We start from the raw sequence: 22,592 nt of genomic DNA, 5'->3' as shown, positions 1-22,592 counted from the left end.
ATGACGAATAACGGTAATTCCTAAATTATGCAAACGTGTGACATTATTACATTCTTGCACCAGATTTTCGCTGGTCGGACATCTCATCGATCGAATGTGTTTAAAGAACGTATAATAATTTAGATATAATTCAATTCGACCAGTAAATATCGATGGCGTATAAGTAATTCTTGAATCTTTTGCAAATACCGATAATATTAATGCGACAGTACTTACCATCTGCGAAGCTTATCTTCTGAATTTATCCGACTAACAATGTCATAATGATACTTAAATGTTTCACAAATTATCATTGTTAATTATTATTATTATTATTATTATTATTACTTAATAGTGATATATAATATGTTACAATATTGACTTGATTAACATTACCCTAATATCTTTTGTCGTTAACATCGACATTCAACGAGGAAAATCGGAGCGATGACTCTTTGATATCGTCTCGTAACGTAACACAACAATACTTTCAAATATTTACTGAACCTGTTTGCATTAGGTAAGGAGCGACTGATTGCGACTGTATATAAGCTCAGAACAGTGGTAGCTCGACTAACAGTTGAATATGAAGTACTTTCGACACCGACAAAAACTGACGCCATGTAAATAATACTCACCTATAGAAACTAGCATTTATATTGATTTCGATAGATACAAATTCGAAATATTTACAGGTGGAAATCGTCTTTGATTCTCGCTGTCGTCGCGATTGCTGTTCTTGGCAAAACCACGTCAAAGAAGAAGGTTTGCGTGGTCGGCGCGGGCCCACCCGGACTTACCACGATCAAATTTCTAACCGATTACCCGCACAAGTTCGAGTGCGTGGCATTTGAGAAAAAATCGGATATCAGCGACATGTGGATCTTCACGAACAGCTCATCGTTCAAGCGCCACATGGCCATGCGCGATAAATATCTCAGGTAGGCTCCAACTTCATTCCAATACTCGAGCATTTTGACGGAAATTTGGATCATTGATACGTTGGTTGCATCCGCAGCTTAATCAAGCACAGTCACCTGTTGCAGTACCTGAGAAACTACACCGAATATTACAAGCTTCGCCAGTACATCCAGGTATGCCGAGCACCAGCTCGTCCCGTCACTTTTTTGCAAGATGATAATAACTCTACCGTTACTTTTTTCAGTTCAACATTATGGTGGAAAAAGTACTACCCCTGTCAAAATTCAAATGGGTCATGAATGCTCGCGACTTGAAAACTAGAAAGCTCGATAGAATAGTTTGCAACGCTATCATACTCGCCACAGGGTGAGCATCGATTGATCTATTGATTGCAAAAGAAAAGCTCCAAGAAATCATTCTTCCAGGCATTTCGTCAAGGGATATAGTCCGGTAATACGCGGCATAGGGAGGGCCATCAAAAAACAGTTGCGCACTCACTTGTACCGCGAACTCGAGAAGTTTACTAATCAAACCTTTCTGATGCTGGATACCAGCTACTCCGGTCGTATGAAACCACATTCCCATGACTTTCACATCAGTATACGATACGGCTAGTAAGTGACTTTCGAATTTCATCCAGTAAGTGCAGGAAATAACGGGCGCCGACGGCGACGAGTTGATCTTGAGCGACGGCCACAGAGTGAAAGTCGACGGCTGATTTACGCTGCGTACCTGGACGAAAGCAGCGGCATCAAAATGAACAAACGGATCGAGTACGCGTGCGAGTACCTGAATCACGTCGCGCGCCTGGCCATGGCCATCCCAAACGTACCGTATCCACGTCTTGCTATTCTGAAATCTCAGGCTCAGTTAAGACCGAGACCGATAGTCTTTGTCGGACATGCAGTTGCGTCCACTGCTCCATGTGAACGTTTCAGTTGGCTTACACATCGCTGTGCTCAGGGGCAAGCTGAAGTTTTGTCCAGTCGCAAGCCGATGCTCAAATCCGCGGCGCTTCAAGCTGGCAAACGCAACAGCGATGCTCACCTCGCGAACAAGAAGAATTTTGCCTATTACAACAACCTGATTCTGTTCGTTTGGTTCATGGCTACTTTCGACAAGAATACCAAGAGGATATTCGCCGATTCTCTTCACTTTAGACAGTAAAATTTCATTCTTTAGAATGATGGTGGTAACCTTGAATTGGTTCATCGCAACGTGAAACTTGATGAAATCATACTTAGTAAAACTGACGTGAACCAAACCTTAGTATTGTCAACTTAGAGGTATTGCTCATCATGGACGTATCAGACATATATTTGTACAAAACTTATTCTTTACGTATCTCAAATGCGATGTACAATGCAATTGATCCTTAGTCTCGTTAAATACTAGATGTACAAACGTAATAAAAGTACAATAAAAATAATAACATGAAAAATTGAATTTTTCTTTGCATTCGATGCTTATAATATAGAATAGGAAGAGCAAAAATGCGATCAAGAGGCAGGTATTGACGTTGTTCAACCTTGGTAGACGTAAACATTGTCGTTGGCGCGAACCGTTCCAGGGCGATAAAGGCCGCAATAGATGCCAATTGTCGGAGCATTCTTTTCCACCGTATCCAAGACGTTGTCCTTTATTTTGCGGTAACTGAAAAGTCAAAGGTAATGGATTTAAAAAACATTAACGAAGCCGAGACGATTTACACTTACGATTTCAATGTTTTCAGTGTTTCGTACGAAGGATCGGGCACTCCTGTATCGGGGTCCACTCTCGTCATTGAACACCTGAAAGTTGTTTCAAGATATACTTTTCATTCCTTTTATTCATATTTTTTGTTATTCCTATGCATTATGATTAAACTATCGTGTTTTGAATCGCCAAGGCCACCTCGTGCATAGCTTGAACCGCCGTATAATCGCTTGGTCCCCAATTTTAATCCACTCCCAGTCATCCTCTGCGTAAGGAACCTCGCAACCTTCCACGACGATATTTGGCCGTAGTTGTAAAGCTGGTATAGGTCTCGACATTCGCTGATTTAAATCGAAAACCGACTCATTTGACAGCAGCATGTAGCTGGCCAAATCGGAGAATAGACCCTGTAATTACATTGCAATCAATGTAGCTTAATCGACAAATAATAAATAATATATTATCGTTGAAAATACGCGTACCGAATCTTCATTTCTCATATTAGGATAAACTTTGGCCCAGGGTTCCCAGGCTCCCTCCGTAATCATTCGACGGTTCTGAGGAATGCGCAGAGCCACCCTCAATCCAGACTCTGTGTTGTTCAGGTATCTAACGCGTCGCGAACAAATGAGCAATGCTTCCGACGGCTCAAAGACTAAGTTGATAAAAGTGACGCGAAGGCATACCTTGAGAGCCACCTGGCAGGTTCGGAACCGCAATCGATACCATTGACACGTTCACCGAACCACATGATGAAAGGAACCGGTAGAGAATCATAATCCGGTAGATCGAACTCTAAAGGTCGCACGTCGTCTGCTTCGAACCTCGCTCGATTGAGATTCACGAAGCTACACTCGACCAGCAGTAGCTTTGGATGACTGCGACCCGTCACGAATTTCCTCGTATTTTCGTCGAAAACGACGAACATCCTGTTGAAGACAGATCACCCTACCTACAGTGCACTCGGGAGATTGGCTGGCTGTCGGAGCATTCACCTGTCTTCGATGTAGCGATCCCCTCCGTCGATGGAAATGCCGTACTCGCCGAAGAAGCACTCTTTCACGGACTTTCCCTTGCCCGACTTCAAGGGATAGCAGAACAGCCGGCAGACATTGGCCACCTTCTTCCACGACGTGTCCGGGCTCGACAGCACCTTTTCGCGCAGTTTCAGCTCGTCTGTTGACAAACGCGATTGTAGACGAACTTGTCCAAGTCGCACGATCGACGTGCACTGTACCTCTCAGCTTTTTGTTTCGCTTGTACCACACCAAGGCCAAGCTCGAAAGCGTCAGCGCGCCAGCGCTCATCAAAAATATTTTCAGCCCGTCCTGAAATCACATTTCCCCATTTTCTTTTTTCCGCGGGGAGGACTCGAAGGAACGCACGGAAATATTTTTTCTCGCTATACTCACGTTCTTCAGCGACATCTTGCACGACTGTTCTTAACGCGCGTCGATGCCTAAATCAGAAACTAGTAGAATTATGAAAGTTCAGATCGTACTACTCGCGTGCACTGTAGTTCACTGCGCTCGTGCCGGCTTACTCCGGAGAAGCTATTCCGCAATCACTTCGGTTTCTTTTTCTTCGCGTAAGAGACAATGTAAATGGTAATTTATCGCTCCGGAGATAGCAATTCTATACGTAAGCCGGAAAACTCAAAGTACACATCTGCGTCGACTACGAGTGCGTTGAGCAGCAATCAATTCAATTAAATAACGAGACCCTCGGTACCAATGGTTTGCTTGAAATTATTTGCGAAAAACAATGATATCCATAAAATTTACATCTTGTATCTGCTGCTCAATTTAGTAAATGAATAAAAACAACAGACACGCACGAACACACACACACACACACACACACACACACACACACACACACACAACACAACACAATCTTATAGTTAAATGTCGCCCGATGAAACGTTTGATCGACGATTGTTCTCACTGGGCGCTGATGTATTTGTCTACGAAATCGTAGCCTGCGTTGTACCTCAATATTTCCTTATAGACGATAAACTATTGGATAAATCTTACGACTTTATTCCCTCTATGTTTACTCTTGAATGAACACAACCGTCATTATTTTTACCTGAATGTGTTCCGATCGGGTTACACATCAATTTGTCGGTGATGAAAAATGGACGGCGGCAACGAAATTGTAAATGTGTCAAGATCGAACAAGAAAAGCGTTACAGGCGCAATCGAAAATTTCGCTCTGAGCGTTCGCAAAAAATAAAACGTGCGTTTCTGAAGCGTCTCAGCTGGCGACTGACATTACAGCTCCACATGCGCGAAGTGAAAGTAGACGTATCGTATAGAGGTAGAGAGGGGAGTTGCGGAAGATTCATGAGCGTGACATGCGCCAAAATTCGAAGACGTCAGAGGGTATAAGATTTTATTTATCCCAGAAGAGATAACGAGAACAACACGTACAGCCAATGTGTATACGACAATCGAGCATCACTTACCGAAACCTCGCTCGATCGTGCGATAAGTGCATAAAAACAGATAGAAATTTGAATATTATTATCTACCGTGCATATCCTAGAGATACATTACGTTATCAAGAGTCGCGCGGTCGATTGTGGGACTTGATCTTTAAACTTCTCGATAAACATAAACATCGTCGTCGACACGAACGGTCCCGGTGCGGTAAAGCCCGCAGTAAACGCCCATCGCGGGCGAGTAAAATTCCAGTTTGTGGAGCACGGGATCTCGTAATTTGCGGTAGCTGTGAAAATAATATTCGTGCGAATCGTTTCGTCTGTCGTGTTTTCATTTCTCGCTCATTACCTGCGCAACGTTCTCAGCGGCTCGCACTTGGGATCGGGTATGCCGGTCTCGGGGTTGACCGTCGTCATGGTACACCTGCACAATGGCAAGAGTGAATTTGCAGCGCCGCTCGAGAGCTAATAACGAGTGCGCCCACCTCGTGCACAGCTTGAATCTTCGGATGATCGCTCGATCGCCGATTTTCATCCAATCCCAGCCATCCTCGGCGTACGGTCCGCAACCTTGCACCACGATGTTTGGCCGCAGTTGAATAGGCAAGATCGGATTGTCCAAGCGCCCGTTCAGGTCGTTCACGGAGTCTTCCGATATCAACATGAAACTGGCTAAATATGCGAATAGACCCTGCGGTATCGTCGAAGCGCGATAAGTCTGATGAAGGCTCCTGTGAGAATTCCGGAACTTACTGAATCTTCATTCCGCAGGCGTTCGTAAGCTTTGGCGTAGGATTTCCATGGTCCATCCGTAACGTTCCGTCTTTGGCCTGGAATTCGTACAGCCAACCTTATCCCGTAATCCGATCCACTCAAGTATCTAAAATACGAATTTTATGGTCAATAATGGATGTATACGATTTGTTTAATATTGGTCATTGATCCACGACAAGAGCTTGGAAGTTAGGGCTACGGAAAATTCAGAAAATCGTGTTGACTTACCGCGAGAGCCACCTGCTGGGTTCGGCTCCGCAATCAATGCCATTAACTTGTTCGCCAATCCACATTGTGATCGGAACCGGTTGCGACTTTAAGTCTGGCAAATCAAACTCCAGCGGTAACGCGTTCTCAACCTCGAGTCTCGCTCGATTTTTACTCACGAAAAACAATTTGACTACGAGCAATTTCCTGTAAGTGCCAGCCGTCACGGATTTTCTCGTTTTCTCGTCGTAAGCTACGAACATCCTAAAGCGACAAACAAATAAGTGTGTATTCGGAAGAGTGCCATTTATTTCATGAAACTCTTACCTATCTTCGATAGGACCAACGTTATCGTCGGCAACGATACCGTATTCACTGAAGTAACATTCTTCCACGGATTTAGCTTTGCCCGATTTCAGCGGATAGCAAAAAAGCTCCGTGACCCTGGCTACTTTCTTCCATGATGTTTCTGGGCTCGATAAAATTTTCTCCCGAAGTTGTTTCTCTTCTGACAACGAATATTATTTTAAATGATAGAGTTATTGCCAATAATGAGCCTCTTAAAATTTACTTGTTTTCTTTTTAATGGCTCCATACCAAGTCGCAGCCAAGCACACAAGCACCAGTACGCCATTGCTAACCAGAAATGTATTCAGGCCATTCTGACGTGAAATCATTCTTTTGAACTACAATAACAATAATAGAAATATATTGAGTAACTATTTCCGTTACTTACTGTGCTTAATGTCATTTCAATTCAACTGTTGTTTTAACAATGGGACCTCTGCCAGACAAAATAACGAACAGGCCGACTTGACTTGCAAATCAAACTATTCAAATGTAGTCCAATGCTTGTCTAATGTTAATTTAGGTTCAAGTAAAAAGTAAAGTATCTATTTTTCAACCTTTTCTTTCGATTAATGAACTATAAGATAATGTTCACTCGCTTAATCAATTGCTTAAATTACAGATTAGAATTTGCAGTCAGTCACAATAAAAGAAGCTGTATTAACTGGGATAACTTTTATCCATCTTACAATTTGGATTATCGGTATTCAAACTTGCGAGCAGGTATCTATGTTACCAAGTGCTTTCGGATGTGCATATCACTTGAATTGGCCGCCTGTAGATGGCAAGAATTTGAAAAGCTATTTTAATAATTGAGAAGAGATTTTAATAAGAAATGTACGTTTAAGTGCTTTAATATTTCTTGAGCTTTGTTGCAAACAAAATAAATAAGAGATAAAAAAAGCTATACTTGATAATATTACAATCGACCTCTACGAATATTTCATATATCTACCTCGTCGATAGTAGTTCTGGCCCACATTCTTTCATGAAGTTTATTGGACGGTTAAAGGGTTGTTCGAGTAAGGCTGAGCCGTATCATAAGTTTGCAATTAGTCAATTATTTTATTGTTCAAAACTTATACAAAACCAGTTGAACTTTTAATGAACGCAAAGAATTTCGTAACGGAAGAACAATGAAATGCAATCTGCATTTAATGGTTCCAATTCGTACGACGAAAAGTGTAATAAATTGTCAATCGCCATGGTAGACATAAACGTCATCGTTCAAGCAAACCGTTCCAGCGCGATAGAGGCCACAGTACACACCAATGGTGGATGCATAACTTTTTAGTTTGTTCAATGCAGGATCCTTTAGCCTACGGTGTCCGATGATTAAAGTTATCTTGTTATTTAAAGTACCTACCGTTTCCAACATCGTTCAGGTACTTACGTTCGCGAGGTTTTAAGTGGTTCGTATTTTAGATCTGGTATGCCAGTGTCGGGATCAAACCTTGACATTACGCCTCTTCGATAATTACAATATTGATAGAACAAATAAAGTTAAGTAAGCATCATGGACCACATTTATGATTGTTTTGCAAAAAGACTTATTCGTGCATCATTTATTCAATGATTTAATATCGATCGAATGTTGAGAAACACAAAGTTCTCACCTTTTGCGCCACTTTAATCGCCGTATAATCGCTTGCTTGCCGATTTTAATCCACTCCCAATCATTCTCATCGCGAGGCTGGCAACCTTCCACCACGATATTCGGTCGCATTGGCAGTGACTGTATCGGTCTCTCGATTGAATTGTTCGAATCGTCTCGCGGCATTATCACGTAGCTGGCTAAATCTGAGAAGAGACCCTGTAGTTTCGATCGAATTAACGAAGAATACCATTGGCAATAGCAGTGTATACTGCACGCTACCCGAGCTTAACTCACTGATTCATCGTCTCTCACGTTGGGGTAAAGCTCGGCGTGCGACTTCCATGCTCTTACGATGTCTCGACGCTGATTAGGCGCCCGCATGGCCAGTCTAATTCCATAATCTGAACCATTTAGATACCTTGCAACATGAAAATTGACCCTTCAATCTCGATTTCAGAGCATCATAGGCACGTAATAAACTCTCGAGAAAAAAGCGATTGGAGAAGTTTTCTTTCCGAAGTGCCGGCGACTTGGTTTCGAATTCTAATTTCTTCCGAATGACAATTGCAATTTTTCAACAAACACGTACTGCGAAAGCCATTTGCTCGGTTCTGGTCCACAGTCGATACCGGTGACGCATCCGCCACACCACGTTATTAACATGACCGACTTCACTTGTCTCACATCCGGCAAACTAAACTCCAACGGCGGCATACTGGAGGTCTCGAGTTTCGCACGATTTTTGGCGAGGAAGGTCAGTTTGGCGAGCATCAGTTTCGGGTGTGAACGCGCTGTCACGAGTTTGCTTGTATTTTCGTCGATAGCTATGAACATCCTGTCGTCGTGGTAAAACACGCGACGCGTAATGTCATTTTGCTGATTATCGTCAATTTATATTTGTCAGATCGGCGAGATCTGTGATATGGTTTTGTCAACGAACCTATATTCCGCAGGACAAACCTCTCGGTGAGTGGTAACGCCGCGTTCGCTCAAGCGGCGCTCTTCGACGGAAATGACTCCGCCCGATTTCAGAGGACAGCCAAGCAGCTTCTTAACTCTGGCTACTCTTCTCCACGATGCGTCTGGACTCGAGAGGATTTTCTTCGCGAGTTTTCTTTCGTCTGTTAACGCGAATTATTTCGCGATGTACACATCGACTACCGAGACAACGTATAGTTTTGTCAAAATATTGAAATGCTCACCTATGATCTTTCTGTAGTTGTCGTACCAAGCAATACCCAAGCTCATAGCGGTCAGTGCGCTTGCACTCATGAGAAACGCAGTCAAGCCATGCTAAAATCGAGCACTCCCGCGTCATTTGGATATCCAACGTAACTATTAAATGGTAGTTCGTACTTACCATCCTTCCGCCAAATAATATACTAAGTGGCATTTTTCAAGGGGAAATAATTTACCCGAAGTCCTGATATTTCATTGATTTTCAAGTAGCTGCTCGGTCATGACGACGAATGACGAATAAAGCAATTGTTAAGGAAAAAGAAAAGGAAGCGATATTTGAAGAACATGCCCGCGTGCCTCGGTCTCGCTCTACCTACTGGACGGTCCGTTCGTTTGCTATCCGTTATCTAAGCGTCGGTGCGCACTTATTATTACCTCGCGAGAACGGGCAATTTGGGATTACTTAAATAGCGATTTCGCGTGGGTCTGCGAAGATTTTCGAGGGCACGAAAGTGCACACGCGAGCGACGACGCGGCAAACAGCTGGCCGGGTAGCCGCGCGACATCTCTCTAGCTCTCGGCGATACTGCGCGATTAGATACGAAGTCCCGTCCGATATCCAGCCTTCGCGAACGCTCTGGCTCGCTGGCAACGAGCAAGGCGATATCGTCGCGACATCCGGGGGGATCGCGAGCGCCGACAATCATGCTCAATCGCGCGACGAGTACCGCAGTGTCGCGGACAAGAGCGACAAGTCGGCGTCCCTCTCAGTGCGTGTCCACGACGCTCGGAGATGCTCGCGAACGGATTCGCGCGCGCGTGCCTCCTCGCGGCGATAATAGCCGCCTCGAGCGGGCAGCTCGAGCGCGCCGACGATGGTGAGCGGCGAGCGCGGCCAGCGGCAAGTTGATCGTCCGCTTCTGCAGTGTGTGCTTTTCTGTGTGTGCAGGCTTCGAGGCAGCCTTGGGCCACTTGCGCCCGAGCGCCTCGCCGGGCGCGCAGACCGACGCGGCGAGCAGCTTGATCGCGAGGCTCTTGGGGAGAGACGCGTCGCGCTTCCGCGCGCTCGTCGATCCGAGCACGAAGCCCGTGGGCAAGGACATTTTCAAGGTGCGTATGCGTGGTGGTTGGCGGTGCGCCCAGTGGCGAGCGAATAACGAGCGACGAAACGACAGCTGAAGGCGATCGGCCCCAACGAGATCAAGATCACCGGCTCGTCGGGCGTAGCGGTCGCGTGGGGTCTGCATTACTATCTCAAGCACTATTGCGACTGCCACGTGTCCTGGGAGGGCTCGCAACTGAAACTGCCGACGCGATTGCCCGACGTCGACGAAACTGTCGTTTCCAACGATCGGTACGTTAATGTTGCCGTTGAAGCCTGACGAGCGCGCCAATGGGACACCGGACGAATGAAAGTACGCGCAGTTTCAGGTACTATCAGAACGTTTGCACAGCTGGCTACAGCTCGACCTGGTGGAACTGGGAACAATGGGAGAAGAACATCGACTGGATGGCCTTGAATGGCATCAACTTGGCATTGGCGTTTCTCGCGCAGGAAGCCGTCTGGCTGAAGGTTTATCTGAAGCTTGGCCTCAGCAAAATGGAAATCGATCAGCACTTTGCCGGACCGGCATTTTTGCCATGGTAAACGCAAGCGACGTCAGGGCGGCTGGCTGCGTTCGCCGAGCGTCAATCTGGTTTTTCATCAGGTCGAGAATGGGAAACATTCGTGGGTGGGGTGGTCCGCTGTCCGAGTCCTGGCACGGCTTTACGATCCAGCTGCAGCGTCGGATCTTACAGCGTATGCGAGAACTTGGCATAGTGCCCGTGCTACCGGCTTTCGCCGGACACGTGCCACGGGATTTCGCACGAGTTTTCCCGAACGCCAGCGTGAGCAAAGTCATGCGATGGAACAATTTCGATGATAAATATTGCTGGTAAGGCTCGCGAGTTGGATACATTGTTGTGGACTTTCTTCGAGGGCAAACGTTTGTTTGTTTTCTAGTCCGTACATGCTGGATCCTACCGACCCCTTGTTTCAGACCGTTGGCGAAGAATTTTTGAAAACGGTAAGACTGACTTTTTGTACAGACGCGCCTTACTTATAATGCGATTTGGTTTTGCAGTACATCGAACAGTTCGGCACCAACAACATTTACAACTGCGATTCGTTCAACGAGGTAGATCCGAGGAGCAGCGATCCGGAATACATAAGGCAGACCGGCATGGCGATATTTTCGTCGATGCGCAAAGCCGATCCCGATGCCATTTGGTACGATAGCCGATAACGTTATCAAGTGCACCATTCGATAAAGTACCGGAGATCTGTAATTTCAGGATGATGCAAGGATGGTTATTCGCTCACGCTGCTGACTTTTGGAAGAAGGAACTTGTGAAAGCTTTGGTGACGTCTGTGCCTATTGTGAGCATTGTTCACACTTCGAATGCGATGTGGTTCTGCGTTTGCAATGATCAATCATGCTTGTATTTCTGTCGTGTATAGGGAAAAATGATAATATTGGATCTCCACTCGGAAAAGCAGCCTCAATATCACAAATTCGACTCTTATTACGGTCAGCCATTCATCTGGTGTATGCTACACAATTTCGGTGGCACGCTCGGAATGTTCGGATCCGCAGATATTATCAATGAAGTAAGCCTTCTAATTATATTATATTTATTTTAGGAGTCTCAGAGAGCTTTTTCTAATTACATGCACTCACGCGTAACTGATTTAGAGGGTTTTCGAAGGAAGGCAGATGAACGGAAGTACTATGATTGGCACAGGACTCACTCCGGAAGGGATCAACCAGAATTACGTCATTTATGACTTGATGAATGAAATGAGTTACAGGAAGAAACCAACCGATCTCGATAATTGGTGTGTACTGCAGCTGCTAGGGTATCAATTGTTTTCAAAACGCTAAATAAACGTTTTCAGGTTCGCTAAGTACGCAGATCGAAGATATGGGGTTGTTGACGACACTGTAAGAACGGCGTGGACAAATTTGGGCAAGTCCATTTACAACTACAAAGACCCTCGTAATATCAGAGGCCATTACGTCATCACGATGCGTCCAAAGATCATCATCCCAATATGGGTAATATTTCAAGTGTAAAATGTAAGCTCACGACGTAGTTTCTTTTTTGTTCCTAACCCAACGTCTTCTTTAGTACTGGTACGAACTGAAGACCTTCTTTGACGTGTGGACGGACTTCAACAAAGCGAGCAATGCGACGACAACCAGCGAATTGTTTAAGCACGATCTCGTTGATGTTTCGAGGCAAGCTTTGCAAGTCTCGGCTGATTTTATTTATCGCGACATCAAAGAGGCGTACTTATCGGGCAACATTACCAAACTTCGGTAAGCACTGAATTTCACGATGCACAAACAAGCCTTCGTCTCGATAAATCTCAACAAATCGCTGGCCGATCCACAAACAAAAGCGCGCGCAGGTGTATTTTATTTATTGCGCCTGATAAAAGCGAGTAAGGTTTTCGGCTCTCACGAGATAACCTGCGTAGATTGCGCCCCGAGCATCGAGAGAAGATAACGATCGAAAGCTCTCGGAAATGTCCGAAATGATCAACGAGATGAAAGGATATCGTTCGGCGTTTTCAGGTCCGCGAGCTCTCTTCTGCTAGAGCTTTTCGACGACCTCGAGAAAATTTTAGCCAGCAGTAGAGATTTCCTCTTGGGCACGTGGCTGGAATCGGCCAAATCCGCAGCACCGAGCAGCAGCAAAATCGAGCGCGAAAATTTCGAATTCAACGCGCGCAATCAGATCACGCTCTGGGGTCCGAGCGGCGAAATAGTCGATTACGCTAACAAGCAATGGTCGGGCGTCATGAGAGACTATTTCAAAGCCAGGTGGGCGATATTTTTAACGGCGTTGGAAAACTCATTGCAAAGACACGTGGCGTTCAGCGGACGCAAAGTCAAGCAACGAATTTTCAACAAGGTGGAATTGCCCTTCAGTTACTCAAGGAAAGCTTATCCGACGACACCGACAGGTAATGATACACAATTATAATAAGTCATATTGATTGGAAGCAGCGTATATGCGTTTTATAGCGTGTTACAATCGACATTGCACGTTTCAGGTGACAGTATACTGATTGCTGCTAAACTGTACAACAAGTGGCTGAAACTATGGAAATGATCAGTCATCATATGTGTATATATATCATCCGCGCTCGTGTATGATGGAAGTAAACAAATATATATATATATATTTATATATATATTTTATGTGTGTATATATATGTGTATGTATATATATACATGTACCTACACGTGTGTTTTTTTATTATTGATTGAGTGATATATATAAATATAACTTTTTTACTAATTGCAGTTGCGTTATTTATTGTTTATATGGCACCTTATCAAAATTGCTGTTGATATTGCATCCATATACGTGACAATTGTGTATACTTAATTATAATTCTATCATACATCGTAACTAAATGATTATAATTGATTCTTACAATTGGATTTATGATAAGAATCGAAATATTTTTTAATATGGATACAGGAACGTTTTCTTTCGCTTAAATGAATGACACCATGACTAATGCAGCTACTAAATGCAATAGTTATTTATAAACTGAAATTAAGTTTTTTGTGCCAATCGCCACTAAACCAATTCCCTCTCTTCCCGTTTTTGTTTCTAATCGCATAACAAATTTTTTTATTTCTATCCAAGGGCATCATAAAAATTTTTAATTATAAAAAATAATAAAGAAAACAATAATATTAATTAATCTATTTGTCATCCGAAACGGGAGAAAACCGCATTCTGAAAATTAACGCCGAAGGCGTACATAATAATACCATGATAGCGTTAATTTAAATTATCAATAAGTAAGGAAACTGCTTGATCGGTAAAAGCGTGTCATATTTAGTGGCGTTGGTGCGGTGGCTTAAACGCGCGCGCGTGCATCGTTCTTATACGTATAGTACCGACCTTGTGCATTCCGATCTCTCGTACTTGTGTATTCTTTTAACATAGCACGCACACAATATATATGCATATATATACAAAAAGAGAGAGAGAGAGAAAGAGAGAAAGAGAGAGAGAGAAAGAAACTCCCACTCTATGACGGTGTGCGTCGTCCGTTTGAGTCTCCCTTACTCTTTACTCCCCTCCATATACTAGCTAGCTTGTCTACATCAGTGCATGCGTGTACACATATACGTTGCTGCTGCTGCTGCTCTTCCGAGATTCCGAGGAGACGAGAGACGAGACAGAGAGAAAGAGAGCATTGCACTCATTGGTGTACGTGTTCCTGGCTGTTTCGCCGTCTCTCTGTCCTCGACATTGGTGAAGCTGCATGCTGAACCTACAGCAAGAAACCGTCGTCCCTTGGTACGTTTGCCTTCTTATGTGAGATATACTCTACACGCAAATATATATGAATGTATGCGCGAGCGAGCGAGATAGACATTTGCATGTTCTACTGGGGCGAGCGAGAGAATGAGAGTATCTTGACCCTGGGACTCTTCAACGCTCAGCATGATTCTCTGGTGAAGTATTCGGTCTCTGTTTACTCCGGAGCAAAAGTCTATAAATACAATGACGGAGTTCCGTTTTTTGACGTTTATTCTCTCTCTCTCTCTCTCTCTCTCTCTCTCTCTCTCTCTCTCTCTCTCTCTCTCTCTCTCTCTCTCTCTCTCTCTTTCGCTCTCTCTCTCTCTCTCTCGCTTGCTCTCGTGACACACCATCGACTGTCTTACGAAATACGTGCAATGACGGCGATGCCTGGGGCTTTTTTCGCATAGACCTGTTGTGCTCCCTAGGTGAACGAAAATGTCTCTGAGGGATTTGGTGGAAGGTGAATGTGGAGGTCCGAGTCCCTTGATTCGTCTTACCTCGCACTTTGTCAAGGACCATGGCCTCAAGGAGGAAGGGGTTCGAGAGCTATTCGGCTCACTGGGACCCTTTGAAGCTGGAGATTCAGATCAGTTGGTCAAACAATTCCTCGAGGAAACACAAGCTCATCCTACTACCTTCAAGATGGATAATCTTCTGCAGGAGATGAGAGACATTGATCACAGCATACATGCTCCTGTCACTGCACCTGGTGTTGTTCAAGAGTTGACTAGCCAAGACACTGCTTGGGCCAATCAGTATCTGCAGTCTGGTGGCCATTTTCAAGTAAATTTACATATACCTTCTAATATGCTTTATCTTGTGCAATGTGACTCGCCATTTTCTTTATTGTATAACAATTGAAAAAGTTTTCAATCTCTCAGATAATATTTGTTTTATAGGAAATACATTCAGATGATATCTGGAATGTCCACCCAGTTGGAGATACCAAAGTTGCCTTTCCAGGAGAGACCCGTGAGCTGGGTCTTGGTCCCCAATGGGCAGAAGAATATTTGGAACAACGCATTGAGCCTGATGGCAAAGAAAACTCAGAATTTGCTTACTCAAAGTTCATGAAATTCATGCGACAAGAGGGTGATTTACCATTAGAATCAGCTCCAGTTTCCAATGTTCAGGAATCTTTTGAGAAATGGACATCTGAATTCACTGAAACTGAAAATACAAAACCAGCTGAGGTTGTTACAGATGAGAAACCCAAACAAGACGATCCAAATCCTTTGAGTGCTGTTGATGAACAGAATGCTGTTGCTGGTAACTGGATAGACGAGTTCACAAACAATGACAATCAAGGTAATATTAGTAAAAGGTTCTGATTTTCAAATTTCAACAAATTGGTTTTTAAAAAAGTCACTTAAAATATCATATCTTTTTCAACTAGAATTAACACCAATTGGCAACTTAACAAGTGGTTGCCAAAAAGATAAAAGTATAAGATAAGATTCACTAAGTTATTAAGAATTAGGCAACTAAAGAAAAGATTATTATCGTTTATTTTATTAAGCACATAAAAACAGTTACCCATAAAGAAAGTACTGAGTATTATAGACAATATAAAAAAACGATTAAAAAACAAAAACAAAACCCGCAGAGTTCTCACATTTTTAAAAGAGTACTCGTTGGGCGATCATCGAACAAACGAATGAACAAAAAAAAGCAAAAGACCAAAAATAAACAAATTTCTTTAGCCGTAAAATTTAGACTTAAATACAACGAAGAGAGCTCATTATTTGTTGCACACTAGATACGGAGAGTTACGAAGCATCGTTCTGGGACCGGCTGCAGAGCGAATGGGAAAAGGTATCCTCAGATACTATCTCGACGAATCATGCATGGATCAGCGAGTACGAGGATTTCTATGACCCGTTCAAGGAATACACATTCAGCAAAGAAAATCCCATGTCTGATATGTCGAATCCTCTTGAAGAGGGCAAAAGAAGTCTCGAAAAGGGTGACCTACCCAGTGCAGTACTGTGCTTCGAGGCAGCTGTCAAGCAGGATCCTAAAAATATCGAGGCTTGGTTACTACTTGGCAAAACACAAGCGGAAAACGAACAAGATCCGCTTGCGATTTCAGCACTGAAACAGTGTCTCAGTCTTGATCCGACAAATCTCACAGCCCTCATGGCGTTGGCAGTTTCATATACCAACGAGTCCTATCAGAGTCAGGCATGCGTCACACTCAAAGACTGGTTGATGAAAAATGAAAAGTACCAACACCTCAAGTCATCGAAGTCTATGACAAATACACCGCCACAGTTGGGCGTCTCAACTGTTTTATTTAGGTGAGTGTGCATGCAAGATTATTTTTATTGCATGACTAAGCGGAAAATTATGATATATCAGCAGAAGAGTTTCGTACAATTTTCGTTGATAACGAGTAGATGCATTCGCTAAAGCATTCAATGATTTTTCTGAAATTTCAAATTTATCAGTCGGTAACAATTATATAAATATTGAAATTGACAATCTCGTGAAAATTTTAACGGATATCGTAGTCGAGTAAATAATATGTGAAGTTAATAATTGAATTATAGACTTCATACATGTTTTTATTTTGAATATAATAGTAGCTTACATTCTTAAAAAATTACATTTTTGTAATGTTCTTGTAATGTTGACTTTGTAATATTCAAGAAACGGATTATGAAAAATTTTCTTTATGACAAGTTTATATTGTCTCCATATATGAGTTTACCTACGCGTCTTTAATTATAAAAGAGAACCCAACGGTTGTATATCAATATGACAATAAAACATTGCAAAGTTATTGGGAAAGTAAAACATGGTGACGTTATATTTTTAAAATACTTGTTGCGACTTGAAACAAATCAATACAATAATAATTTATAAAAGAAAGATACATGTGCTGCCTATTTCTTTTAATCAGACTCGGAGAACGCGATTGAGCAACACGAGTAGTATTCCATTAGGTTGAGATTAAACATCAGTTATGTAATTGGAATTGTACGATTAATAATTATGCATATTTATTTTCCACCTAGTGACGTTCACGAAGAAGTTAAGGACTTGTTTATTCAGGCGGCTCGGATGCAGCCGTACGGCACAATTGACGCAGACGTCCAATGTGGTCTCGGTGTTTTATTTAATTTGTCCAGCGAATTTGATAAAGCTGCGGATTGCCTCAGCGCTGCAGTGCAAGCCCGACCGAAGGTAAAAATCATTATAAATGTATCTATTAGAATTAAGAAAATCTGGTTTCTTTTCTTTCACACTTGCAAATATAAACTGTTTAACATTTGTATTTTATATTATGGTAGGACCCTATGCTGTGGAATAGATTAGGGGCAATCTTGGCAAATGGTCAACGTTCCGAAGAAGCTGTAGACGCCTATCACCGAGCGTTGGAGCTCTCGCCAGGTTTCATTCGTGCTAGATACAACCTTGGCATCTCGTGCATTAATTTAAATGCCTACAAGTAAGTTATTTGTTATTACTACTATCAAATTATATGACAGTACTTTTCAAATGGATATTGAATTTCTTGCATGTTGACATTTACGAATAAATCAATGCAATTGATAATTTAATGAGATTTTCTTTTAAGTTTCTAATAAAAAAAGTTATCTTACTTATAAAATGATTATTAATAAATACACATATAATTTTGTTTATTATAGAGAAGCTGGAGAGCACTTGTTGACAGCGTTAAATCAACAAGCTGCCGGTCAAGGTGCATACGGAGAAAGGGCACCAATGAGAGTAATGTCAGACACTATTTGGTCAACCCTTAGGTTGGTCATTTCCTTGATGCACAAATATCATTTGACTGATGCCGTAGAAAATAGGTATGTAGTCAGAAATTATTGTATTAAGTTTACGAAAGAGTTTATAAATTACAAAATTACTTAAAATTATTATAATTTATACAATTTCATTTTTTCATGCGTTTTTATAGAGATTTGGAAAGGCTAAATAAGGAGTTCGATATGGACTAAGCTGAATAGAGCAGAATGAAACATGGCAGTAACATTGTTGATTGAAAGGAAATACGTAAAAAAGCATGTGAGATGCATTGGTTTTGGGACGTTGACTGTTTATCACAGACCAGTGCACATGTTTTTTATAACGACTCGCGTTACGTTTACTTTTTTGTTGATGACATCTCGTTTTCCTCTTTTTTTCCCTTTCATTTTAACGAACATTTTCAAATTAATTGCAACTAGAATAAATTTACAGATAAAATAAAAAATAAAAAAAATTTAAAAAGAAAATAAAATAAGATAAAACTGCAAATCGATTTTTCTCACTTTAAATCAAATAAGTAATTTATCGAATTCGATTTTTTTTTCGAAGAATTTACTATGTATAATTTATGGAAGTATGGTGGATCGTAATTGACCTGAACTTTGTTAATAAATATTTTTCATAAAAAGCCAAAAGAAAAAAAAATTGTCGAACCGACAAAACAAAAAATGTCTTGCGTTATTATTAAAAACACTCATTATTTTGTAGATTTTTTCTTTGATTTACGAGCGTTTTCGAGCTCTTTCAGCTTTTTAAAGAATTTATCTTTTTCTTTTGTTGTAGTGGCTTCTGGTTTTCTATGCCTAAAGTCTTTTTGCGCTTTTCGACGAACTTCGTTAGAACAGCCGTGAATTTCTTGTAATCCTATTACAAATTATTGTTATTATTCAACATTTATTAAATGAATTAGTGAATAATTGATAAATAATTCATATATAAGATCTTACCATGTTCTAAGCAATACCATTTTTTACAAAACTGACAAATTAGTTTGATGAGTTTCGTGGATTTTTTGCATCCCTCAAAAGAGCAAATTGAATTTGACTTTTGAAACTCTTTAACTATCTTATCGAAGTCATCTTTTTCTTCAGGCTTTTCTTGTGATTTTTTTGGTTCTAGCTTCGATTTTTCTATTTTGCTTGCGCTTTCTTCTAAATCGGCCGGCTCAGTATCTTGTTCAAAATTAGAGGTTTCTAAATACAAAATATATTGAAATAATTGTAAATATAAAATATTTGCACTTTGTAAAAGTTGCTAAATTACCTTCATCGTCACGCTGACTTGAAGCAATGGTATCAAATACATTAAACTTTTTTCTATTTACCATAGTATTATTTAAATTCATTCCTTCTCGAACCATATTTATAATGTTATTCTGTATTCTTATCATTTCCTTGGCTTTTTGAACATTCACTTCCTTGGGAGCTGTAGTTGGTGTCTGTTTAATAGCTTTCTTAGTAACTTCACATTTAGATGATTTATTTTTCCCTTTAGATTTACTTTTAGGTTTTACATTACTTTGTGATGTCTGTTCCATTTGCTCTATTTCCTTATCAATATTTTCAGATATATATTCCTCTGCAGTTTGAAGCAAGCCGTGATCTTCAATATGTTTTAAAAGGCTAACAATCAATTCATCTTTTTCCATAGTTTCACTGTCTGCAATAACTATCAGTAACCTTCTTGCACGAGTGACAGCAACATTTAACCTTCTAAAGTCTGTGACAAATCCAAGTTCTTTATCTTCATTACTTCTTACCAATGATAATATAATAATTTCTTTTTCTCTTCCTTGAAAACCGTCTACAGTACTAACTTCTACTTGCAGTGATTTTGCTACAAATGATCTGCGAATAAAATCCACCTAAAATCAATAATTCATTCTATTTTTAAACACCAAAAGTGTTTCAAGTTTGAAAAAGTGCTTTGAATAATTGTTTACTTGTAAAGAATATGGAGTAATGACACCAATATCTTTCTGAGATACACCAGCCTTCAATAAGTTTGCAATAACTTTGTCAACTACAACTGCTTCACCCAAGTTTCCCTTTGAAGCAGCTTCTACTCCAGTATTAAATTCTTCACATTCACAACCACAGGTGTCAATAAATACAACAGCCTCATCTAAAATACAAAAATTATATTTAATACAAGTTGGATAATATATTGAAACAGTTGTTTAAATAATGTAGTCCAAAAAGTATAACATACTTGTTAAATCATCTGATTTAATTAAAGGTAAATCTTTTAATAGATGACTTTTTACCGAAGTATCAGCTTCGAGAGTATTATCATAAAACTTTTTACTAGACCAAGACATTATTTTTTCGTTCATTCTGTACTGTCTTGTCAATCTAATGTAACAATCTTCCTTCAAATCTTTTATAGCTCTTTCCATGAGACTCACATTCAAACCACCTTTCACAGCTTCTTGACACATAATTACGGGTGGCAATTGATTAATATCTCCAGCCAAAATTACTTTTGGAGCATTTGGTATGGCAATCCATGTTGATGCTTCCATAGCTTGAGATGCCTCATCAATAATCAGTACATCAAAATGATCTTTTGGGACGTTTTGCAACTGACCATCGATTCCTGATGCTGAATTTAGAGTACACAGAATCACCTAAATACATAAGATTAAGTAACTTGCATATAAATAAGTAGATTTATAATATTTCACAGTTAAATTTAAATTCTTACAGATTGATTTCTAAGAATATCACAAGTTATTCTTGTCAATCTTTTTTTATATTCCTTTTTCAATTGCCTAACTTCTTTAAAAGTATATTTTACATCTTTGCTTTTAACTCCTTTATTGTCCAAACTCTTTTCTGCATCTTTGATACATTTTTTAATGTCTCTCAAAACCGTGAAACCATCACCTCTTTCTAGATAAGAATCTAAAGAATATTTAAGTGCATCCTTAGCAATTCTTATTGGATGACCAAGTCTCAAAGGTTTAGCTTCTGTATTAGCAAGGCGTACAACTAAATTATCAACTGCTACATTAGTCGGAGCACAGATTAAAACCTGTCATAAAGGAAAATATAACAGAAATATATTTTGAACATAGAAATCTCTTAGGATAAAAATAAAATTTTATTATTTACTTTTTTCTTCATTCTGTATAACTGCACAATAATTTCTATCAGTGTTGTAGTTTTACCAGTTCCAGGAGGACCTTGAACAATAGCAAAATACCTCCTTTTTATAGCAAATTCCACACCTAATCTTTGATCCTCAGCTAGATTTGTATTTGAAAATTTTAAATTGCCAGTGTCATCCAAGCAGTTTTTAGGAATAGGATTTTCAAGTGTTAAAAGACCATGTATTTCATTCTTATCGCTGCCAAAAAGAATCTTCACTATATCCAAGCAGCAAGATGAATGTATATCTTGTTTTTCAAGGTGACTTAAAGCTCTGAAAGAATATGAATCTTTCATAAAGCAAAATAGAAAATTAATATTGATGAAAAACTAACATTAGTAATTTACCTGGTTTGAGTTTTATATGTAAAATCAGAATCAGTTTTAACAATAGTAAATATTTCATCTTCTTCAATATTTTCATATTGGTCATTAGTACTAATACTTAGATTAGACTCACCCACATCGATAACAATGGCTTTAATATTATGTCCTTTCTCTTTTGATCGAATACAAATAACAAGATCACCACTGGACAATCCATGCTCAATAGGTAAACCATCTGCTCTTTCTAAATCAATCTGAAAGCGATCTGGTCCTTTGTTTGATAGATTTGTAATAGTTAATTTACTTAATGCTTGACCACTACGTTCTAAATTGTGCAAAGTAGTAGGTGAAAGATCATTGAAAAAATGTTGAAGATTTTCTTCTCGCTCTAGTAAAAGTAATTCAAGGTGTTTATGTACAAATTTTGTTATATTTTTATCCATTGTATTTCGCTATAACTTAGATATCTTGAGATTAAAAAACTAACAACTTATAAAACACTCAATATAATGTTCTATATTGTTATTTTAGAATCAAATTATTTGATAAATAGAGATGAATATTCATCTCTTATTAATAATTATCACTCAAATTATAGATAACGAATTTTCAATAATAAAAATATGTTTAATAATGACATGTTGCTAATATTACACTCTTCAATTCTTATTTGGTTCTTATCTATAGTTAAGGCTGGTTTAACTTTCCGATCATATGTTTAACCTTTTTGAGTATGTACGAACTATATGTGATGTATAGTATGTAGATGTCCGTGATAAAATAGACGAACGACGAATCGCGATAT

At 40.3% G+C, this 22,592-nt stretch overlaps 7 protein-coding genes across 10 annotated transcripts; 3 read left to right on the top strand and 4 right to left on the bottom strand.

Moving 5' to 3' along the window:
• Positions 1-2,020, top strand: LOC131664674 (uncharacterized). The gene is made up of 6 exons (XM_058935977.1): positions 1-13; positions 500-602; positions 675-920; positions 998-1,073; positions 1,145-1,266; positions 1,326-2,020. The coding sequence occupies exons 1-6, from the start codon at positions 1-3 to the stop codon at positions 1,513-1,515; spliced, it is 750 nt and encodes a 249-aa protein (XP_058791960.1). The 3' UTR covers positions 1,516-2,020.
• Positions 2,021-2,217: 197 nt separating this feature from the next.
• On the bottom strand, positions 2,218-4,860 carry LOC131664458 (mitochondrial amidoxime-reducing component 1-like). Of its 2 annotated transcripts, none has more exons than XM_058935555.1 (9): positions 4,687-4,860; positions 4,008-4,066; positions 3,833-3,923; positions 3,591-3,771; positions 3,282-3,524; positions 3,078-3,204; positions 2,794-3,002; positions 2,616-2,690; positions 2,218-2,553 (listed from the first exon to the last, which is right to left on the bottom strand). In XM_058935555.1, exons 2-9 carry the CDS (start codon positions 4,020-4,022, stop codon positions 2,424-2,426), a joined length of 1,071 nt encoding a protein of 356 aa, XP_058791538.1. In that variant the 5' UTR covers positions 4,023-4,066; positions 4,687-4,860; the 3' UTR covers positions 2,218-2,423. The 2 variants fall into 2 exon arrangements, with proteins under 2 accessions (XP_058791538.1, XP_058791539.1); XM_058935556.1 differs by having other exon boundaries at positions 4,008-4,054.
• A 142-nt stretch (positions 4,861-5,002) lies between these two features.
• Positions 5,003-6,874, bottom strand: LOC131664457 (mitochondrial amidoxime-reducing component 1-like). Of its 2 annotated transcripts, none has more exons than XM_058935553.1 (7): positions 6,759-6,874; positions 6,594-6,684; positions 6,350-6,530; positions 6,044-6,286; positions 5,795-5,921; positions 5,391-5,732; positions 5,003-5,328 (listed from the first exon to the last, which is right to left on the bottom strand). In XM_058935553.1, the coding sequence occupies exons 1-7, from the start codon at positions 6,771-6,773 to the stop codon at positions 5,161-5,163; spliced, it is 1,167 nt and encodes a 388-aa protein (XP_058791536.1). In that variant the 5' UTR covers positions 6,774-6,874; the 3' UTR covers positions 5,003-5,160. The 2 variants fall into 2 exon arrangements, with proteins under 2 accessions (XP_058791536.1, XP_058791537.1); XM_058935554.1 differs by having other exon boundaries at positions 5,391-5,465; positions 5,527-5,732; positions 6,594-6,783.
• Positions 6,875-7,421: 547 nt separating this feature from the next.
• Positions 7,422-9,705, bottom strand: LOC131664459 (mitochondrial amidoxime reducing component 2-like). Its single transcript, XM_058935557.1, has 8 exons — positions 9,328-9,705; positions 9,170-9,260; positions 8,908-9,088; positions 8,557-8,802; positions 8,262-8,385; positions 7,987-8,183; positions 7,764-7,838; positions 7,422-7,689 (listed from the first exon to the last, which is right to left on the bottom strand). The coding sequence occupies exons 1-8, from the start codon at positions 9,358-9,360 to the stop codon at positions 7,566-7,568; spliced, it is 1,071 nt and encodes a 356-aa protein (XP_058791540.1). The 5' UTR covers positions 9,361-9,705; the 3' UTR covers positions 7,422-7,565.
• Positions 9,706-9,865: 160 nt separating this feature from the next.
• Positions 9,866-13,487, top strand: LOC131664456 (alpha-N-acetylglucosaminidase). The gene is made up of 14 exons (XM_058935552.1): positions 9,866-10,024; positions 10,096-10,256; positions 10,322-10,500; positions 10,572-10,790; positions 10,856-11,083; positions 11,152-11,215; positions 11,273-11,418; positions 11,484-11,568; positions 11,650-11,799; positions 11,885-12,027; positions 12,088-12,247; positions 12,321-12,511; positions 12,770-13,161; positions 13,252-13,487. The coding sequence occupies exons 1-14, from the start codon at positions 9,940-9,942 to the stop codon at positions 13,308-13,310; spliced, it is 2,262 nt and encodes a 753-aa protein (XP_058791535.1). The 5' UTR covers positions 9,866-9,939; the 3' UTR covers positions 13,311-13,487.
• Positions 13,488-14,056: 569 nt separating this feature from the next.
• On the top strand, positions 14,057-18,957 carry LOC131664612 (peroxisomal targeting signal 1 receptor). Of its 2 annotated transcripts, none has more exons than XM_058935857.1 (8): positions 14,057-14,519; positions 14,933-15,308; positions 15,425-15,833; positions 16,285-16,825; positions 17,546-17,714; positions 17,822-17,979; positions 18,182-18,349; positions 18,460-18,957. In XM_058935857.1, exons 2-8 carry the CDS (start codon positions 14,961-14,963, stop codon positions 18,497-18,499), a joined length of 1,833 nt encoding a protein of 610 aa, XP_058791840.1. In that variant the 5' UTR covers positions 14,057-14,519; positions 14,933-14,960; the 3' UTR covers positions 18,500-18,957. The 2 variants fall into 2 exon arrangements, with proteins under 2 accessions (XP_058791840.1, XP_058791839.1); XM_058935856.1 differs by having other exon boundaries at positions 14,058-14,519; positions 14,951-15,308.
• A 35-nt stretch (positions 18,958-18,992) lies between these two features.
• Positions 18,993-22,564, bottom strand: LOC131664609 (DNA-binding protein SMUBP-2-like). Its single transcript, XM_058935849.1, has 8 exons — positions 21,809-22,564; positions 21,425-21,734; positions 21,015-21,344; positions 20,520-20,937; positions 20,251-20,432; positions 19,572-20,172; positions 19,256-19,501; positions 18,993-19,172 (listed from the first exon to the last, which is right to left on the bottom strand). Exons 1-8 carry the CDS (start codon positions 22,228-22,230, stop codon positions 19,006-19,008), a joined length of 2,676 nt encoding a protein of 891 aa, XP_058791832.1. The 5' UTR covers positions 22,231-22,564; the 3' UTR covers positions 18,993-19,005.
• Between the last annotated feature and the right edge of the window lie 28 nt (positions 22,565-22,592).

The sequence above is a fragment of the Phymastichus coffea genome, unplaced genomic scaffold (genome assembly GCF_024137745.1).
Source record: "Phymastichus coffea isolate CEN01 unplaced genomic scaffold, Cenicafe_Pcof_1.1 PCOF00044, whole genome shotgun sequence".
Lineage (NCBI taxonomy): Eukaryota > Metazoa > Arthropoda > Insecta > Hymenoptera > Eulophidae > Phymastichus > Phymastichus coffea.
Note: the sequence above shows the minus strand (reverse complement) of the source record. Positions and strands in the feature narration are given on the sequence as shown.

Excerpts from the sequence above, each read along its gene's own strand:
- LOC131664456 (XM_058935552.1), top strand. The coding sequence starts at position 9,940 with ATGCTCGCGAACGGATTCGCGCGCGCGTGCCTCCTCGCGGCGATAATA. Across the intron at positions 10,791-10,855 it reads GGACCGGCATTTTTGCCATG|GTCGAGAATGGGAAACATTC; the intron begins GTAAACGCAAGC and ends GTTTTTCATCAG. Across the intron at positions 12,028-12,087 it reads CCAACCGATCTCGATAATTG|GTTCGCTAAGTACGCAGATC; the intron begins GTGTGTACTGCA and ends AAACGTTTTCAG.
- LOC131664612 (XM_058935857.1), top strand. The coding sequence starts at position 14,961 with ATGTCTCTGAGGGATTTGGTGGAAGGTGAATGTGGAGGTCCGAGTCCC. Across the intron at positions 17,980-18,181 it reads ATTAATTTAAATGCCTACAA|AGAAGCTGGAGAGCACTTGT; the intron begins GTAAGTTATTTG and ends TGTTTATTATAG. Across the intron at positions 18,350-18,459 it reads ACTGATGCCGTAGAAAATAG|AGATTTGGAAAGGCTAAATA; the intron begins GTATGTAGTCAG and ends GCGTTTTTATAG.
- LOC131664674 (XM_058935977.1), top strand. Across the intron at positions 921-997 it reads ATGCGCGATAAATATCTCAG|CTTAATCAAGCACAGTCACC; the intron begins GTAGGCTCCAAC and ends TTGCATCCGCAG. Across the intron at positions 1,074-1,144 it reads AGCTTCGCCAGTACATCCAG|TTCAACATTATGGTGGAAAA; the intron begins GTATGCCGAGCA and ends TACTTTTTTCAG.
- LOC131664457 (XM_058935553.1), bottom strand. Across the intron at positions 6,531-6,593 it reads AGCCATTAAAAAGAAAACAA|AAGAGAAACAACTTCGGGAG; the intron begins GTAAATTTTAAG and ends ATTCGTTGTCAG. Across the intron at positions 5,733-5,794 it reads GCCTGCGGAATGAAGATTCA|GGTCTATTCGCATATTTAGC; the intron begins GTAAGTTCCGGA and ends ACGATACCGCAG.
- LOC131664459 (XM_058935557.1), bottom strand. The coding sequence starts at position 9,360 with ATGCCACTTAGTATATTATTTGGCGGAAGGATG. Across the intron at positions 9,089-9,169 it reads CAACTACAGAAAGATCATAG|ACGAAAGAAAACTCGCGAAG; the intron begins GTGAGCATTTCA and ends TCGCGTTAACAG. Across the intron at positions 7,839-7,986 it reads CGATTAAAGTGGCGCAAAAG|AGGCGTAATGTCAAGGTTTG; the intron begins GTGAGAACTTTG and ends TAATTATCGAAG.
- LOC131664609 (XM_058935849.1), bottom strand. The coding sequence starts at position 22,230 with ATGGATAAAAATATAACAAAATTTGTACATAAACACCTTGAATTACTT. Across the intron at positions 21,345-21,424 it reads TATACAGAATGAAGAAAAAA|GTTTTAATCTGTGCTCCGAC; the intron begins GTAAATAATAAA and ends CCTTTATGACAG. Across the intron at positions 20,173-20,250 it reads TTACTCCATATTCTTTACAA|GTGGATTTTATTCGCAGATC; the intron begins GTAAACAATTAT and ends TATTGATTTTAG.
- LOC131664458 (XM_058935555.1), bottom strand. Across the intron at positions 3,205-3,281 it reads CCTGCCAGGTGGCTCTCAAG|ATACCTGAACAACACAGAGT; the intron begins GTATGCCTTCGC and ends GCGACGCGTTAG. Across the intron at positions 2,554-2,615 it reads ACACTGAAAACATTGAAATC|TTACCGCAAAATAAAGGACA; the intron begins GTAAGTGTAAAT and ends TTGACTTTTCAG.